Source organism: Octodon degus, unplaced genomic scaffold (genome assembly GCF_000260255.1).
Source record: "Octodon degus isolate 3935 unplaced genomic scaffold, OctDeg1.0 scaffold00107, whole genome shotgun sequence".
Taxonomy (NCBI): domain Eukaryota; kingdom Metazoa; phylum Chordata; class Mammalia; order Rodentia; family Octodontidae; genus Octodon; species Octodon degus.
The window spans coordinates 1,323,797-1,342,579 of NW_004524683.1; the positions used below are offsets into that span (position 1 = coordinate 1,323,797).

At 43.9% G+C, this 18,783-nt stretch overlaps 1 protein-coding gene across 3 annotated transcripts in view; it reads right to left on the reverse strand.

The window, feature by feature from the left end:
• Gpx7 (glutathione peroxidase 7) overlaps positions 1–5,863 on the reverse strand; it is a 14,658-nt gene extending 8,795 nt beyond the window's left edge. Inside the window, exons 1-4 of one of the 3 annotated variants that reach the window (XR_002822777.1) lie at positions 5,664–5,860; positions 1,948–2,209; positions 584–664; positions 11–67 (exon numbers count right to left, since the gene is read on the reverse strand). Coding sequence is in view for 2 of the 3 variants with exons in the window: in XM_023724286.1 (XP_023580054.1) it covers positions 128–198; positions 1,948–2,209; positions 5,664–5,801 (471 nt within the window). In the remaining variant the exon portion in view is untranslated. Of the gene's footprint in view, positions 1–2; positions 68–112; positions 199–583; positions 665–1,947; positions 2,210–5,663 lie in introns of those variants that run through there. The other 2 variants (XM_023724285.1, XM_023724286.1) reach the window with 2 other exon arrangements.
• Between the last annotated feature and the right edge of the window lie 12,920 nt (positions 5,864–18,783).

Genomic DNA, 18,783 nt, shown 5'->3' on the forward strand with positions numbered 1-18,783 from the left:
ACCACCTTTCCATCTGGGGCCACTAGGTACTTCCAGAAGTTCCAGGTGGGTTCCTTCCCAGAAGTCTCTAGAGAAGAAAGGAAAAGAAGAAGAACAAAGTTGAATTCTCATACCCACCCCTGCCATTCTACTTGTAGTATGATCCTGATGCCCGGTATAGACTCCAGACCATTAAAATCAAAAGTTCTCTTGGAGATTCTGATAGGACATCAAGGTTAAGAATGAACACTTTAGGATTCTGTGATATAGCAGCAAAAAATCTTCCTTTATTAATGTCCATGAATTACTGAACAGACCACACCATACTCTCTAATTAAATCTTAATGGCAAGGTCCTGAGTTCAATCCCCGGTTCTGCCAAAAAAAAAAAAAAAAAAAAAAAAAAAGGCCCAGGGAGATGGCTCAGTAGAATAAGTGCTTTCCTGGCAAGCACAAGGTCCTGAGTTCAATCCCCGGTTCCGCAAAAAAAAAAAAAAAAAACTTAACGGTTCCCAATATTAGTAGATGGACACAGTGAATTACAATCATGGGAGCAGAGGGGAGCTCATAAAGAGATTCTGAAGCCCTGTTTCTGTGGGTCTCATCTTTGTGTAACTTTAAGATCTTGCCAAGTGCCTCCAAAGCAAGGCCACATCTGATCTCTAACTAAGGGGCCTGGGAAAGAACTAACAAAATCACACAGGAAAAAAGGAAAACATTAGGATTGATCCAAGAGTGAAATGTAAAACTGCTTTGGTAAAATTTGCTGCTGTTTTTCATTTACTCTACCAGGTGGTGGCTTGTGAAGTAGGGTGGTAGGGAGGGACACAAAGAGAACCAGAACACAAAGTCCGCAGAGGAGGAAAGGGCCTGAGAAAGGACAGGGTCACAGTACAAGTTTGGTCTATGACCCCATATTGTGGCTCTGAGGCGTCTGAGACCACTTTTTTTTTTTTTTTTTTCTTTTTGCAGAGAACGGGGGATTGAACTCAGGCCCTTGCGCTTGCCAGGAAAGCGCCGATTCTACTGAGCCATCTCCCCGGCCCCATGAGACCACTTTTGAAGCAGTGAGATCTGGGATTTTAGCTCAGGTTTCCCTCCCATGGCCTACTGATTTTACCTCTGATACAAGACAGGAGATGCCTGTCAGCCATCATGGTCAATATCTACCCACTGCAGATGTGTAGTGTCCCCTTTTAGAGGAAAAACATATTCCCTATCTTTTGGAAAACGACAAGAAGGGATAGGAGGATGGGCCCAGGTGTTTGATGCCTATTTGGACTTACTGGACCGGGTGGTCCTAATTATGGTATAATTTGAAATTGGTGTTACTGTCTTAGGGAAGTATGCAGGCCTAGCCATTGTGTCTTCATCCTGAGGCCTGGCCTTTTTCAGATGTACCTCCAGCCATAATTTTGATGTCTTCATTTTTTTGTGCTGACCTCCTTTGAGGGCCCATTTCTCTCTGACTACATATTAATATCTATCTAATTTAGCTGTCTATAATACCTATCTCAGTTTGGCTTCTCACTCCTAAATCTATGAACTCATGTAATCTATACTGATTAAAGCATGAGGACACAAAGTCCTTCCAGGTGTCAATCCCCCAGAGAAGCCCTCTAGAGTGACTCTGAGAGAGAACTTTGAGGCAGCAGGTATGGAGATATTCTTAGGCAAGAATCCCCCTCAGGGGCCAGGGAGATGGCTCAGTAGAATAAGTGCTTCTGAGTTTAATCCCCGGTTCCACAAAAAAAAAAAAAAAGGATCCCCCTCACCTTTGGCTGCCTGCATCCTCCCCTAAGATTAGTGCTGGAACAAAACAGAAACATCAACCCACCTAAAAGGGGCTCAGAAGAGGCCTCAGGTCACCCAGTCTTTGGCTCCTTCTGCCCAGGAAACCACAGCTTCCGCCCAGGGAGCCACAGCCTCAGTCAGCTGAGGGAAGCTGAGAGGATGCAATGGGACTCACCAGTCAGGTACTTGAAGGCAGGGTGGGCACCAGTGCCAATGACTGCAACCTTGCTGAACATGGGGAAAGAAACATTGTAGGTGCGGCGGGCAAAGCTCTCAATCTCCCTGTTGCTGTCTGGCTCCTGCTGGCCAAACTGGTTGCAGGGGAAGGCAAGCACATTGAAATGGTGGGGACCCAAGTCCTTCTGTAGCTGCTGCAGGGCTCGGTAGTGCTGTTCTGTGAAGCCACACTCGCTAGCCACGTTCACTACCAGGGATACCTGGATGGAAAACACAAAACAAAAAAGCCCAGACACATACACAACCTATGAAATGGCACACAGTTGATATGCCCACATACATAGCTCCCCAATAATTAATGTTCCCTCACAAATACAAGAATACTATGTACATATGTAAATGTGTGTGTGATGCTCTCACATATCTACAAAGACATGCATACAGGTATATGAAATCAAACATTCAGGGGGTTACAGATGTGTGCACATATGCATGAACATCTTAAGGATGTAAGTACACAGTACATATAAACGGGTGGGTGTGTACATGTTCCATGACACAAACATGAACTAGTAACATCCACATTCTCATACACACACACCCCTATTCACAGAGGCACACACAGGGGATGCAGGAGATTAGGAAAGCAACCTGAATTCAATTATAATCTCAGTCAGCTAGCACTCATGACTTGGTAGATGCCCGCCTATTTCGGTGTCCCTTCTAGAACTGGAACCTGCTGAGGGCAGGAGCTAGGTCCATGTCATCTCTGGTCCTGGCATATGGAAAGATCTCAGTAAGTGTGAGAGCTTGCCAAATGAGTAACTTTGCACACATACAAACACCTGCATAGGTAGACAGACTTTCTTGACAAAAGGACCCTGAGTCCCAGAGCAATCCCATTTTTGTACCCTCAACCTCCAGTAAACACTATTTTCTTTGATCACTAGACTAACCCCTAATTTTATTAAAAGCTTAAGCAATAAATACAAAGTTGGTGGACAGAAGTGGATTATAATAACAACACTGCCATTAGAATTTCGGCACCAATGCTATGTTGGTAGCTTCAGCAGTATATTATTAAAATACTAAAAACCCTACCTTGTGCCTGGGTAGTCCAGCCACATCGCCCTTGCCACTCTTTGAGAAGAGCTGGAATTGAACTAGCTGACCCTGTAAAGAGGATCCAATCCCTGGGGTGCTGGACAGGCACATGCACAAACTGCTCAGGCTAGACGGGGTTTCTCAACCTCATCACTACTGATACAAGGGACTAGTTAATTCTTGGTGGGGGGGCTATCCTGTTCTTTGAAGGATGTTTGGCAGCACCTGGGGCCTCTACCCATTAGATGCAACAATGGAAAATGTTTTCCAATACTGCCAAATACTCCCTGGGGTGCAAAATCTTCAGTGAGAGCCACAGCCATTGGGTTAAATGACTGAGTCACAGAGCTGTAACTCCACCCTGCTGCCAACAAAGGAGGAAGGACTCATTCCCTGGGGCCATAAGCTGTTAGAACAACCTCCCTCATCTGTGGTCAGTATGTGTCAGATTCTGCCTAGGATGGTGAGACACTGGGATTTTTTAACTCCCTTCCCACCTTTTTCCTTGGGGGAATGATGGCTTTAGAGGTAGCTTATTTTTAATTTACACTAAATGTCTCTGCCTACTCTTTTGGAAGAGTGGAAATCTTGTTTCCTATTCTATTACAGATACCAAAAAGCCTGGTTCCTAGAAGCCAAGGGCCAAATTTATGTAAGTCCACATACTAGCCCATACAGACTTGGCTGGGTAAACAACAGCAACCCTCTACACACACACACACACACACACACACACACACACACACACACACACTGCTCAAGTCTATAAGTATGCAACCCCACACAGGAAGCAAGCACACTCCCAAGCAGTCATCTGTCAGTCTTTCCTATGGCTGTCACCAACACTGAATCTCTGCTGATGGAATAAGCTCATTGCCTAACTGGCAGACAGCCCTTGGATTAACTCAAAGCACAATGTACAGCTTCCCTGCAATAATTATTCCTTGTTTTCCCTCTAAATTTAGCAGTTAAGGGTAGAGTTGACTGCTTGGGTTCAAATTCTATCTCTACCTCTTAGTAACTGTGAAACCTTGTTATACTACTTTTTAGTGCCTGCTTACTGCTATTGCGTTGTTTCTCAGTTCTCTGGTTACAATCTCCTCCACATAACCTATACTCTACTGGAAACTTGTCTTGTTCACTGTATGGCCAAGGCCTGGCCTATTACTTACCTCACAGTAGTTGCTGAGTAGCAGAACAATGAGGAGCTAACCCTGGGGCTCTGTGGTGAGCAGTGAGGGGAGGCCTAAACAGGAACAGGATCTGCTCTTTCCACATATTTACTCTGATTCCTAAAAGAGGCTCCTTCTGAGCACCACCAAACACAGGCACAGAGCACTGTACAGTTTACCAAGTGCTTTTTCACACTGTCATCTCACTTGAAATTTCCATGATCCTGAGGTAGGATCGAGTCAAAGATTAGTACCCCAGTATAACTGAGAATTTCGAGGCTTATATAATTTCATCACTAAAGATAACCTTGCTCGGGGACAACTTGCTCAGGCCCCCCTCCTGTCCCTCTCTTGGACAGGAGCTTTCTTTCCCTCAATAAATGTATTCTGGTTATAATCTAAAAAAAAAAAAAAAAAAAATTATTGGCAGCAACATTAGCATATGTAAAAATAACAGTATATGTAGCTATTTTATGAAAAAAAAAAAAAAAAAAAACCTTGCTCCCAGGAAAAGCATGCCCACAGTCACTGCTGGGTGGTGTATCCAGATCTGGACTCCGGGCCCATGTGTGTCCACAGAGCTCCCCACTTTTCCACCTTAGAGCTCCAAGTCTAGACAGGCAGATTCGGCGGGGTCTTCATTACACTGTGTCACACAGGGGCCCCTGAATGCACTGTTCCCCCTGACCCCTTTAGCCCTGGCAGCGCCACTCTCTGCCTTGGGCTCTGCCTTCCTCAGTACAACTTGGTCCACTCCACCCAATCCCAACTCGCACAGTCTGCTTGGACCGCTGGATGTGGACCATGCTCTTCCTGGAAGGGCCCTCTTCATCTCGCTAAAATCTGCTCAATGATTCAATGATAGACTTTTTTCCTTTCTGCACTAGTTTTAGGGGCTGAGATTCCCTCTTGGTAGGGGGCCAAATGGCTTGATCGACTCCCATATCTCAGCTCTTACTGTCCTCTAAGGCGCACACTGCGTGCAGACCACAGGAGTTAGGTCTCCAGTGGGCTCTCTCTAGTTTTCGGTGCTTTGTGACCCTGTGCACATGACCTACTCTCTCTGGACCTTAGAGTTCTCTCTAAAAGACGGTCCGCGTCACAGATCTGTGCGTCTTAAAACAGCTCTCTCCGCTCGCATATTCATCTCTACAGGGTCCTCCTGGGACCCAAAATCAGCAGCTCCTTCGTTCGGGTCAGGATTTAGGACTCAAACCCGGCAGGCCCAGTTCGCAGCCCGAGCCGGGTAGCCACCCTCCCAGCGAGCCTGGGCACCACCGCCCGAAGGCCCGAAGGCGGTGTGGGACTCGCTGAGCTCCAGGGCCGGGGCCAGGGCCGCGCCACGTCGTCGCCGGGGACGCGCGGACAGGGACCGGGCGGGGGCGGCCGAGCCGGCGGAGGGCAGCAGCCACACCCCGCGCCGCGGCCGCGCACTCACCGAGCCGCGGTACTTCTCCAGCGACACCAGCTTGCCCCGGATGTTGACCGCCTTAAAGTCGTAGAAGTCGCGCTCCCGCTGCACGCAGGCCGCGGCCCACAGCAGCAGCAGCCACGCCGCCGCCACGGCTACCGCCATGACTCCCGCCCGCGGAGGCGAAGACCAGGCGGGACCGGCGTGGGGGGCGGAGGGGGCGGCCCAAGGGGCAGGACGCGCCCCTTCCCGTCCTGGGAGGCGATGGAGGGCAGGGCTCTGAGCCTCAGTTTCCCCAGCCGTTGGCAGGAGCCGCGGGACCCTGCCTGCCTGTCTACACCCCTGAGCCATGCTTTCAGGATTCTCTCACCAGGACAGGATTCCTTTCAATGAGGCTCCCTTTCTGTTCCTGGATGCTGGCACTTGGGAGGAAGAGGGACTAGAAAACCTGAGAGCTCAGCTTCTAATTATTGCCTGGCCTCAGGCTGGTCACTGAGTCACTGTGGGCCTCAGTTTCCCCAGCTGGTGACTAGCTGGGGGCTAGCCTCCCTTTTTATTTTGTTTTGATGTAGTACTAGAGCTGGAATTCACGACCTTGCACTTGCCAGGCAGGTGCTTATGCCCCTGAGCTATATCCATGGCCCTAGCTTCCCTTCTTAATCCATGAGGCAGCGTAGAATGGGAGTACTGTACTGGAATAGAAAAATGGATGGGAAACACTTTGATAAATGAAAGACGCCCATAGACTTTAGGAGAATAAAAGTTAAGAAAATACCTAGAGCCTGAGACAAGAGACTGCTGAGAAGCAGATCTGAGGTGAAAACTGCAATGCAGGAGGGACCTTCTGTGGCTCAGCACTTGCAGAACAGTGTTGACAGACAGAGGCAGAAGGTTCCTGCAGGCCCAGGGACAGCTGTGGTCTTTTAGCCTGAGGGCACGGCAGAGAGGCCTGAAGGGGAGCTGAAATGGCCAGCCCTTTCTGTCCCTGCCCATCTGCATGTGGACTTGGCTGAGGCCAGTGCAGCAGGATCTGTGCAACAGCTAAGCTGCCCCTCAGTCAGCAGGCTAACACCTGTACCAAGAAACTGGAGGTTAAAAAGAGGCTAAGAAATTAAGATAACACACCAAAAGGGTGGGTGGGAAGTCAGTTTGACCTTCAAAGGCTATGTAGGCAGCAGACACATCAACAAACCAGATTCAAAGAAACCAAGACCACTGAAATCAAACCCAGTGAGACAGGGGAATGATCTGCACTGTTTCAAAACTCAGTTAGAAACTAACCTTCCCAGATGATAAAGGGCAAATTCCAGGTGATAAGGGACAATGCATGCATTGAACTAAAGTAACTTATATTCATACCAAGATGGGGCCCTAACATAGTTATGAGACAGTCACCTGAGGAGGCATGATAAAGAAGCAACCAAGGCGCTAGTGAGATAGCTCAGGGGACTAAAGCACTTGCTTAGGCAAGCACAGGACCATGGTTCCATCCACGGTACCTCATGCCACATCAGCCCCACCTCCAGGCAGACTGTGCAGTCCCATAGTGATGCATGTCTATAATCCCAGCACTGGGGAGACTGAAAGCAGGAGGATCACCAGGAGTCTGAGATATATAGTGAGACCCTGCACCCAAGTCTTCAATGACGGGGGATTCTAAGTAATACCCATGGCAGAATTCTGGCTCAGAAAAGCCCTGTAAGTCTATGAAGTGAGGCTCAGAAGACTGGGGATTGACCCTGAGCTAGTCCTCCAAGCATTCCCAGATTGCTATAAAATAAACCCAAAAAACAGGAGACCGAATGTGGTAAGGGCTGAGCACTTCCTTCAGAAGTTGTTCTGCTATAGGTATCTCATGCCTTGAAAAACAAGGCAGTTGTGGTTCCTACCCAGGAAAAGGCAAGCATTAAATATGGCCAGATAGCTCAGCAGATTAAAGTGCCTCCAGCCAGTCCTGCCCCCCCCCCCCCCCCCGGGGTGCGCTGAGACAGTGATTGAGTCTGGGCCTGGTGATATGCCTGTAATCTCAGCACTTGGGAGGCTGAAAACAGGAGAATCACTGCGAATCTGATCTACGTAATGAGACCTGGTAGACCCTGTACTAAAATACATTTTTAAAAAAGACAAAAACAAACAACAAAACTATTATGATAAATAATTCCCCAGCTAGCCTAGGAGCCAACCAGTGCTTCCCAGGAGAAAGGAGGTTTGAGCTGAACTCTGATGAATGAGTAGAAATCAACCAGGTTGAAGCAAGGAAACAAGTGTAAAGGTCCTGGGGACTGGAGCATGGTACCCTGAGAAACAAAAGGCTGACTAGAATAGGTATGGCCTGGGGGCTGCTAGAGCCCAGGATTCTGAGGCCCAGAGGTGGTGATAACAATCACTTCTTCAAACGGGAATTGGGATTTTTCATGTGAGGAGGTAAAGGGAAAAGGGCATTTGTGTCTGTGAAGACACAGACCTGAGAGAAGAGTGTGGCTGTCTGGGGTAAGCTGAGGACACTGAAATGAAGCTGGAAAGGTCTTCCGGGTCCAGGGGAAGAAGGGCCTTGAGTGCCCCCGCCAGATGCTAGCAAAGCAAGGCTGTTGGGGAAGGGGCACAAGATAACACAGTTAAGACTTCAATGGTGGAAGCCTTCAGAGGTCAGAGAGTGGCCTTTCTGCACCAAGGTGGCCTCTGTCCTTAAGAGCAGGCAACATTATCAGGCGAGGTGGAGAACTCAAGGAAGAGTGCTCCAGGCAAGGGTCACAGTATAAGACTAAGGCCCTTCCCTTCCAACTCCTCTCCTCTTCCTCTCTAGTGGCTATACTTAAAGTTTTGATGATCTTGTGACTATTTCTAGTTATGCTACTCTGACCCTGTGAAGCCACTGGTCTCTTTTTTTGTCATCTGTTGGTTTCATTCAGCCTTTCTTTCATGTCCAAACTCTGCTCTACACAAATAGGGGTTTGTAAGCTGTTGCTGTTAAAATCCAGGTAGGAGGACATTTTTACTAAATGAGGAAGTTTAGGTAAGCTGAGGCAAGCCACAGGGACCATGGTTTGGTCCTCAGCACTACATGCCATGCCAGCCCTGCCCTCAGGGCAGGCTGAGCTGGTCAGAGTCACTAAGCCAGCGCTTTAGTTCACTGAGCTATCTCACTGGACCCAGAAAAATTAATAGTGGCATGTTTCTCTGCTGGGTGTGGTGGCACATGCCTGTTGTCTGTTACTTTTCATTCATTGCTGGGACAAAATACTTGACACCCCAAATTAGGGAAGGAAAGGTTTATGTAGCTTACAGTTTGCGGAGGTTTCAGTCCATACTTGGCTGGCTCCCAGGAACAGTCTCACATGATAGAGAGCAGCAGTTCATGACAGCAGAAAACAGCAAAGAACAAAGGGAAGGGCAGCAGCTGGGTTTCTAGCCAGCCTCTCTCCCCCCTTGTATCATAAACAAGCTCCCCTGGGGCTGGCGGTGTAGAACTCACACAGTGTCCATGCCCAGGACATCCTCTTGCACAGGATGAGGATGTTTACAAACTAAGAATCCTGAGTCACTTAATTAAACTTCTAAACTTCTCAAGTTGACACAATGTATCAACCAGTACACCGGTGATCCCAGCACTTGGAAGACTAAGGAAACGGGATCAAGTAATGGGTCAACTCACATTTTAGACTATAAATATAAATCTTGTGTTTTCTGTTGTGTAAATGTATATTCACCCACTGCTCTAAGTTGTTTAGTAAATAGTGGCTGTTTCTTTGCTGTTTGCTAGATAAAATTCCTACCTCACCAATTCCTATAAACGAATTTAGATTACAGAGATGACTTCAAAAGGAAATTCAATAGGTTTTAACTTCTTGTAACCTCAGGCTATGCAAGGTTGCCTGCAGGTACTCAGGTGCAAGATAACCAGACATTAAAACAAAGCCCCAGGAAATTTAGTTTGGGAAGTGGTCACAATGATCCTAAAAGCATTGTTTTGTGTCAGACAATGAATTTGTTTACCAAACAGAATGTGGTTTCATGTTTTAAAAGCCCCCCTGCTTCCTGGGCTAGCTGCCTTTGGGTCCTGTCCTGCGTGAGAGCTGATGGGGTCCCTGAGCTCAGTAATAAACGGCTTTCCAAATTGCAATCTGACTGAACAGGTTCCTATTCTGAGCAACCCATAACAGATCACTGTGAGTTGGAGGCCATCATGGACTACAAAGTGAGTTCAAGGCCAGCCTGAACTGCGCAAGGAAACCCTATTTCAAAAAGACAAAAGAAAAAAATGACGTTTCTCAATTACAGATTTCTTTTTTAGGGAGGCTTCATGCTTCAAAACCCATTTTAGATATCATCCCCTCTACTGCTGTTCTTAATCTGTCTCCCCTTTCTGCTGCTTTTTGCCTACGACATATACTTTGTTGTTAGCTGATGGCAATATTATGTAGCTGTCTCCCAAAGACTGGAAATATCTTGAGGGTGGATAGTTGTGTGTCTGAAACCTGTGTCCTCATGGTGTAACACCAGATACTTGGTAAATACTCACTTTTCCTAAACTTCCTGGTGACCTCATTATTCCTAAACTTCCTGTACTAGAATCTGATATGAGTTGATTTTATTTTTTAATTTTTTTTTGCGGAGCCAGGGATTGAATTCAGGCCCTTGCACTTGTCAGGCAAGCACTTATTCTACTGAGCCATCTCCCCGGCCCCGAGTTGTTGATTTTAGCCAACAGCATTTATTTTCTCACTTTATTTTCAACCTGCTATGAATTTTTGGTGTTTTGGGAGAGGACAGTTCTTTCCAGGTGGCCCATCTACACACATGTGAGATACACGGGCACAGTCAAACCCCCAGGGCAACTTCCAGGTGAACTTCTGGAAGTATAGAAACTCACTCCTGGATCCCCACCATCCTCTTTCTTATAAGCTCAATGACATTCTTTATGGGTACTTAAAATGCTCTTAGTGTTTTGTTTTTCAACAGGTTATTGGCTGGTTACTACTACATACAAAAAGCTGATATAAAGGCTTTTAATACACTAGTGAAAAAGATTTTTTAAAAAATCCTTCAACTTACTTTTTAGTGTGTGTATAAGATGGATTAAAAACTCAACTTTACACAAAATCCATAGTGCCTTGTATGATGTTTAGCAGGGGAGAGGGACAGTGTGGTGGTAGTTGGGAGGGATTGCAAATTCAGTTAAATGATCAAGAAGCCTCATGGAGAAAGTAGTATTTGAGCAAAGACCTGTATGTATTTAGTACAAGGTCTACAGAGCCTCCTGTGTTCAGCCTCCCAAGCGCTGGGATGACAGGTGTGCGCCACCATGCCCAGTCTCAATCGCTTTCTCAGCATGCCTTGGGGGTGGGGCGGCATGGGCATACCAGGAATCCATCCCCAGCCTCTGCATTCTGCCTAAGCAGGCACTTCAGTCTGCTGAGCTATCTGGCCAGCCCTGAGCAAAGGCCAATAAAGAAAGTAGAGAGCAGACAATGGGCAAAAGTAGAAAACCATTCCTGGTAACGGCAACAACAAGGGAGGTGCAAAAGCCCCAAGGTGAGAGTCTGGATGCAGGATGTGCTTGAAGAACAGGCCAGTGTTGGGGGGAGGGAAGGGAAAGACACCCGAGAGCTAATAGAACAGTGCACAGGCTCAAAAGTCTTACAAGATACTGTGAAGATAGGCTGTGACTCTGAGTGAGATAGGAAAGCACTGAGAGGTTTCAACCAGGAAATGACATTTTTACTCTCTACTCTTTCTTTCTCTCTCCCCAGTGCTAGGGATTTAACCCAGGGCCTCCTGCATGCTAGGCAAGTACTCTGCCACTGAGCTACATCACCAGCCAAGGATAGAGCGATGCCTATGTGTGTTTTAACAGAATCACCCCAATCGTAGTACTGAAACGAGATTGGTCAAGAGGATGTGCGAGAAGCCACATGAAGCAGTGGAAGCAAGGGAAGTAGTCAAGTCTGAATATGTTTTGAATGTACGGACAAAAGGATTTCCTAGTAGTAGTAGAAGGAAGTCACAGATTTTAAGGTTTTTGATCAGAGCAACAGGCAGGATAAACTTGCTATTAATTGAAATGAAGATGTGTGCAGGGGCAACTAGTTAGAGATAGAAAAATCAAGTTCATTTTCGGGCATGTTAAGTTTGTATTGCCTGTCAAGCAGTCTTACGATGGTAAACATGTAACAACTCTTTGTACAGGAAAAAATGTGTGTGCGTTTATGTATAAGTTAACTGATAGTGATACATATCACACAAATAATAAAATTTATAGTACTCCTTTTTGAAAATTGCATATGGCCAATTTCCTCTCACAGAATATTTTAATTGATTTTGGCCAAACTCTTGTATCTATAGCCAATTAATTGCTGCAATTAATGAATGAGTGTAGTTCCAAAATGGATGTTAGTTGATTTTTTTTTTTTTCTTGGCAGTACAGAGAATAGAATCGGAGGGTACTCTACCCCCAAGCTACATCCCAAATCATTTATTTATTATGTATTTAATACAGGGTCTCACACAGCTCTGACTTGTAGCCATACTCTTGTTTTCAGCTTTCCTAGCACTGAGACTACAGGTGTGCGTCACCACACCATCTTTGTGTCCAGCCCAATGCACCTGGGTCGGGGCTGGCATAGGCATGCGGTGCCAGGAACCCTGGTGCCTGTGCTTGCCTAAGCAGGTGCTTAGTCTGCTGAGCTATCTTGCTGGTCCTTCTAAATCCTTTAAAATACCCCCTCATCACCACCACCACCAAAGATCAAACTTGGGACCTTGCACTTCCCAGAGGCAGGCTTATGCCGCTGAGCTCTCTCCCCAGCCCTTAAAATTCCTTTTTTTTTAAAAAAATTCCTTTGTTTTGGTCTCACTAGATACCTAGTAATATCCTTTGACCTATGATTATCGTGCCTCAGCCTCCTTTTCTGCTAGGATTACAGGCATGGGCCACTGTATCTGGCAGTTGATGTTTTTATTTATATTAATACTAAGTTGAATATGAAACAAAAGTCATAGCCCAGAGCTATGTAGTTCAGTTCAGGTTGGCTTCACTGGTCAATGACGTAAGTGAATCAAGTAGAATAGTTCCACAATCAGAGTAGTTTTCCAATACTAGAGAAAAATACTTCAAAATCTTTTTTTTACATTTTTATCTTTAGTTTATTTTTTTAGACTAAGAATAGAGTATCCTCAACATCTTTTATGTTAGTCACAATATAATGCCTATTGACACAGTATACTTAATCTGCATTACTAACACCTTTTCCATAATTTTCTTAAGTTTAACCAGGGAATGAACAAAGCAACAAAACAACCCCTGACTGGGAGCTTTTGCCAGTTTCCGTGCCGATGTAATATTTCCACCATGGTTGATTTTGAGTTGACTATATAATGTTACAGAACCTAGAGTTAGAAAGAGGTATGATTAGAGAAAAAGGAGGGCTGCAAGGAAAGCCAACATTTTGGCCCTAACTTTCTAAGGTCAATTAAGACTCAGGACATATGAGAACTTGTACTGTAACGTCATGTAACTCGGTAGTGTCCCAAATTTTCTGATCAAGGAGATTATGGGGCCAAAGAGGAAAGTGATCGATGATGTAGAGTGTGCCTAAGGAGAGTCACATGGAGAGAAAACATTCTCTCAGGCTTTCACAGAGAGCACATTGGCCAAGCAATGGCTGTGACTCATCCACATGGCTGACACTGACAAAGGATCTACAATCTGAGGTACGGGATCTCAGGATAAATCCTGAGGGGATTTCACTGACCTTATCAGACCCAAAAGCTACAACTCTTGTTGCATAGGTCCTGCTTTACCTTGGTCTTAACCATCCAGCAGAAAAGTATGAAGACAAAATATAGGAAGTAAAGCCATGCTGCTATGTTGAGCTGTAGGGGACTCAGGTCAACAATTTCTGACATTGCCAGTCAAGCAGAAGACCCAATACTGTTATGGGCTACTGGACTCTTTTAGAATATTTTGCTGAGTTTACACACCTATAATATTCAAATAACGGAACTTAGCAAAAAAAGGGGATACAGATGAAAGTCCATTTTGTATCTGTGTATGCAAAGTGGTTAGGATAGATATATAGTTACATTCTGTTAATGAAAGAATGATTTGTTCTAATGGTGTTTGTAAATAGGATCTCAAGTCCGCATCTTGTACAGCAATTAACCACTAAGAAGAATGTATGCAGTGTGTTAATTATTGAAACTGTCCTAGCGATTTGATTTGAAACTGTCTCATTGCTATTTGTTTATCAATAAAATTATGAAAAAAAAAGAGGTATGAGATGGGCTGGCCAAATAGCTCAGTGGATTAAAGCGCCTGCAAGCAGGGCCAGGGGCCCAGGGTTTGATCCCTGGACCTGCCGAGCTGGCCCTGACCCTGGGGCATGCTGAGATGGCAATTGAAACTGGGCGTGGTGGCACACTCCTGTAATCCCAGATCTTGGGAAGCTGTAAACAGGTGGATCACTACAAGTCTGATCTAGTAGTGAGACCCTGAAAACCCTGTAGACCCTTCCCTAAGAATAAAAAAAAGAAAGAAAGAAAGAAAGAAAGAAAGAAAGAAAGAAAGAAAGAGGTATGAGAGTAGTGCACCATTACAGTGTTTTTGCAATACATAGTTAATTGAAAACAACAACAACAAAAAAAAAATGAAACAGTAAGACAATAAAAAAGAAATAAGCCTCCCCTCTTCCTCCTCCTCTTCTTCTTCTTTTGTTTTTTTGAGGCAGTGTCTGGCTATGTAGTTCAGGATGTCATGCCTGTTAGGCAAATGCTGTATCACTAAGCTATGGCCCTAGCCTGAGATTTGAATATTACCTTTGCTTAGTTCATATAGTTTAGTTCTTTTTTTAAATTTGCTTTTGCTTTTATTATTATTATCTTTTTATTGAGAAATAAATATGAATGAGACAGTTTCACAGCTGATTAATAGGAAAGTTTTGATAGTCAATACACTGTACATTGTTATCTTCTTAGTGGTTATCCATAGTACAAAAGCAGACAGGATATTCTGTCCAAACACTGTTAGTACACCTCTTTCTTCTCATTGAGTTAAGTGAAAGTAGCTGTAAATTTATCCTATTTTGTATATATAAATACAAAATGATCTTTCCATTGTATATTCTTTTTAATTTTAATTTTTTTTTTTTTTTTTTTTTTTTTTTGGTCCTGTCAGAGGTAGTTTAGTTCTTAATAGTGGTATTGGGAATAAATGGCTTGAAGAAGTCCTGGAAATGTAATACTGGACCTTAGAAGCTGGTTCAAGACACTATTTCTGTCTTAGGTCAGATATATGACTTTCAAATTGGAAGAGATTTTAGTCAGAGAGCTGAATTTGGGAATGGAGAGCACATAGAATATTTAAAGCCATGATACCAGATGATAATGAGAGTTCGTGTAGTTGCCTTGTTTGTTTTTGGTCTTTTTATATTTTACTGTATTTTTTTTGTTGAACTGTTTTTTAGGAGAGGTTTATTTTTTGTTTTTGGTGCCAAGGACCAAACCCAGGGCTTCTAGCATTCTACCGCTGAGCCAAATCCCTAGCTCCTGAGAGTTGGTACAGACCAGTAGTGATGAACTTATGGCACACATGTGGCAGCAAACTGTATCACTAAAAGCTCTAAAAGGTTCAACATATATTGGGGTCAGAGAGCTTAAGGGCTATTTTTGCAGGTGAAATCCTCAAGGAAATGAATGCATGTGGGGATGACACCAGCAAAACAGCAATCTGACATTTTTATTGTCCAGTCTTTATATATGTTGTTATCACACATTTACATTCTTGTATACTGACTTAACTATGTAGTATATTCAATAGTTGCCTGTGGTGAGTCACAGTTACATGAGTGTAGCCCACTATACAGCTACACCAAACAGTGAGGTCATGTATTTATTTATTTATTTTTTTTAAACAAGGTCTTGCTATGTAGTTCAGGCTGGCCCTGTGCTTCCCTCCCACCTTTACGTCTGTGTGTGTGTGTGTGTGTGTGTGTGTGTGTGTGGAACCGGGGATTGAATTCAGGCCCTTGCATTTGACAGAAAAGCACTTATTCTACTGAGTCATCTCCCCAGCCCCTGTGTGCCTTTTTGTAACTCCCAGGCTAGACTTAAACTCAGTGATTCTCCTGTCTCAACCTCCCAAGTGCTAGAATTACAGGTGTGCACCACCACTTCTGGTTCTGGGCCAGCATAGTGCTCCTGGGGTTCTGGGGCAAACACGGCATGTGGGACAGGGTATCAAATGGGGGTCCTTGCACTTGCCAGGTAGGTACTTATGCCTCTAAACTATCTCCCCAGCCCCAGGGTCATGTCTGCCTGTGTCCTCAGATGTCCTGGCCTTTAAAGAAATCCTGAAGCAGCTTCCCACATCATTACTAGTATAGACAGACAGGAGAACCAAGGATGCCCACGTGGCTCCAAAATTCAGCTTCAGAGAGATAAAAAGTTCAGGGAAATAAGAGGTTAAAAAAGAAAAGAGCCAGGGATATAGCTCAGTGGCAGAGCTCCTGCCTGGCAGGTTCAAGGTCCTGAGTTCAATTCCCAGTACCAAAAAATAAAATAAAATGTAAAAAAGAGAAAAAACAGAGGCTGGGGAATTAGCTCAGTGGTCTAAGCAACAGACTGGCAAGCACAAGGACCCACATTTGGTCCTGGGTGCCACATGCCATGCCAACCATAGAACCCCACATACATCATGCCAATCACCAAAACCAGACATAGTGGCACATACCTGTAATCCCAGCACTGGAGAGGCTGAGACAAGAGAATCACTCCAAGTCTGAGTTGCATAGTGAGACCCTGTACCAAATTAAAAATTTTAAAAATAATAATAAAATAAAGAAAAGACTGATGAGCTGTATTGAAGGGAACACCAGGAAACACAGGTGCCAGCTGATGCCATCAGTGTGGGTTCAAGATACTGGGCAGACAGCAGGCTGGGCAATTGCTCTAACAGGACAAACAGTATATCCAGGGAGCAAACCCCACTCAAAAAACAGCTTCTTGGACTGGAATTGTTTTCTTTTGGGGCCAGGGAGATGGCTCAGTGGAATAAGTGCTTCCTTGGCAAGCACAAGGGCCTGAGTTCAATCCCTGGTTCCGAAAAAAAAAAAGACAGGGTCTTGTATATAGCCCAGGCTGGCCTGAAACTCATGAAATTCTGCCTTAGCCTCCCAAGTTGTGGAATTACAAGGGTGCACCACCACACCATGCTCCCTTCCCTTTTGCAAAAGATTTATTTCCGTTTCCTATTATTTATCTCATAACTGTCTGATTCAAGGCTGTGTGTCTAACCTGTAGCATGGGATCTGATATAGAACAGGTGCTTAGAGTATAAAAGTTCACATTAAACAATGATTTCAAATTTTGTATGATTTGTTATGGTCATAGAATATATAACATCTAGGGCATTGCTGTGGAAAACTACAAGTTGCAAACCATTAGTAGGTCACAACATGGAGGGAGAAGAATTGAATAGAAAATGTTAGGCTGAATCTTACATGGTAAGGTAGTATTGATGCAAGTTATGAGAGAAACTATAATTCTACCATGGCTTTCATTCAAAATCCTTGAAATCCATTGACCTAGGCCAAGAAATATGCCTGTGCTTCTGTTTTGTTATCTTTTAAATGTGGATAGTATTAATACCCTTTACTTCATAGAATTCTAATGAAGATTTAATCAGTTAACATAAAGTTCTTGGTGTCTAGCACAGAATAAAATAAAGCCTCAACTGTAGATGTTAATATTGAGCTACAGAAAAAACATATTTTACAAGGTGAATGTAACGTTTTATTTATGATGTGGTTATTCTTTTATAACATTATGCAGGCAAGCACACATGGGTGATTTATCTTACTCTATCAAGTTAGCTATTATTGGTAAATATTATAGCAATAAAAATCTTTTGAAAATAGTAAGCAGTATACCAAATTTCCTTCTTTTTGTTGAGACACTTTGATCTATGAACATAATTATTCCTGGAATTTCAGAAGCTTTGTTCATGCCACCTTCTAGTCTCTTGTATCCATTCCTGATTTGACAGGCAGATTAGTTTTGCCTGCTTTCACCCTTATCACAATGCAATCATATAGAATGTACTCTTTCACTTTCAAGCTTTTTTTGCCCATCATATATTTCATTCAATATTCCATATTTTTGTGTGTAATGTTAAATTGTTCATTCTCGTACAATGGGTCCTATTAAACTGTATGAGTATGCTACAGTTTATCCATTATTCTGTTGGCAAATAGTAAATATTTCTTGAATAAATGAAAAAAAAATCTGTCCCTCTTATTACCTTGTGTATTTCTTAAGAGTTAGAATTTTATTTTATTTGATTTTTTAGTAGGCATTAGCATTTTTTATTTTTAATCTTTGAAATTTGAAAGTACAATACAGCATAACCATCTAATCCTTACTTTTGATACTTTCTAGATTTATTTTTCCATAATTTTATTGAGAAACAAAGAGCAATGAGACAGGAGTTAGAGTTTTATTTAGCTCTAATATTCAGTATTTAGTGTGAGGCCTAGTACTTGGAGGGAGCCCATTGAGTATTTGAGGAATGAAGTGATGTAGGATTCCCTTTGCCTTTGTAATTAAACTGGTCTTTTCCCCATCCTCCATGGAGCCCCAGCTTTAGATCCCCGGGTGATGCAGGTGAGTTGCTAGGCAACAGCATGAGGTTGGCTCTGGGGTCACTGTGGAGAGTGTGCTATGAGGCCACTCTGCCTGGTAATTGGAAACACTGCTATTCAGCAGCCTTGAAACAAGCTTAGGTTTCTTCTCTTCCACCCATCCCCCTCCATCTACAGCTGTGGGAAGGATCCTTGCATAGATCCCTTCTTCCCCCATTCCAAAATCTCCTGGGTCTCAGTATGGAAGCTGAACTGGAAGACTTCAAGAGAGCTGAAATAAATTGCCCAAAGTTCATATGATAGGTTCAGGTTTCTCTGATTCCAAAACCTAAGCTCTTTCCAGTATTTTGATTTTGAACAAATCAAATGTAGTGTGTTCCCTAGTGGAGGGATCCAGGCTGGAGTGGTGGTGGTGAAGTGTTTTCTGCATCAGTCTTCAGGTAAGGACACCAATTCTTTTTCTTTCTTTCTTTCTTTCTTTCTTTCTTTCTTTCTTTCTTTCTTTCTTTCTT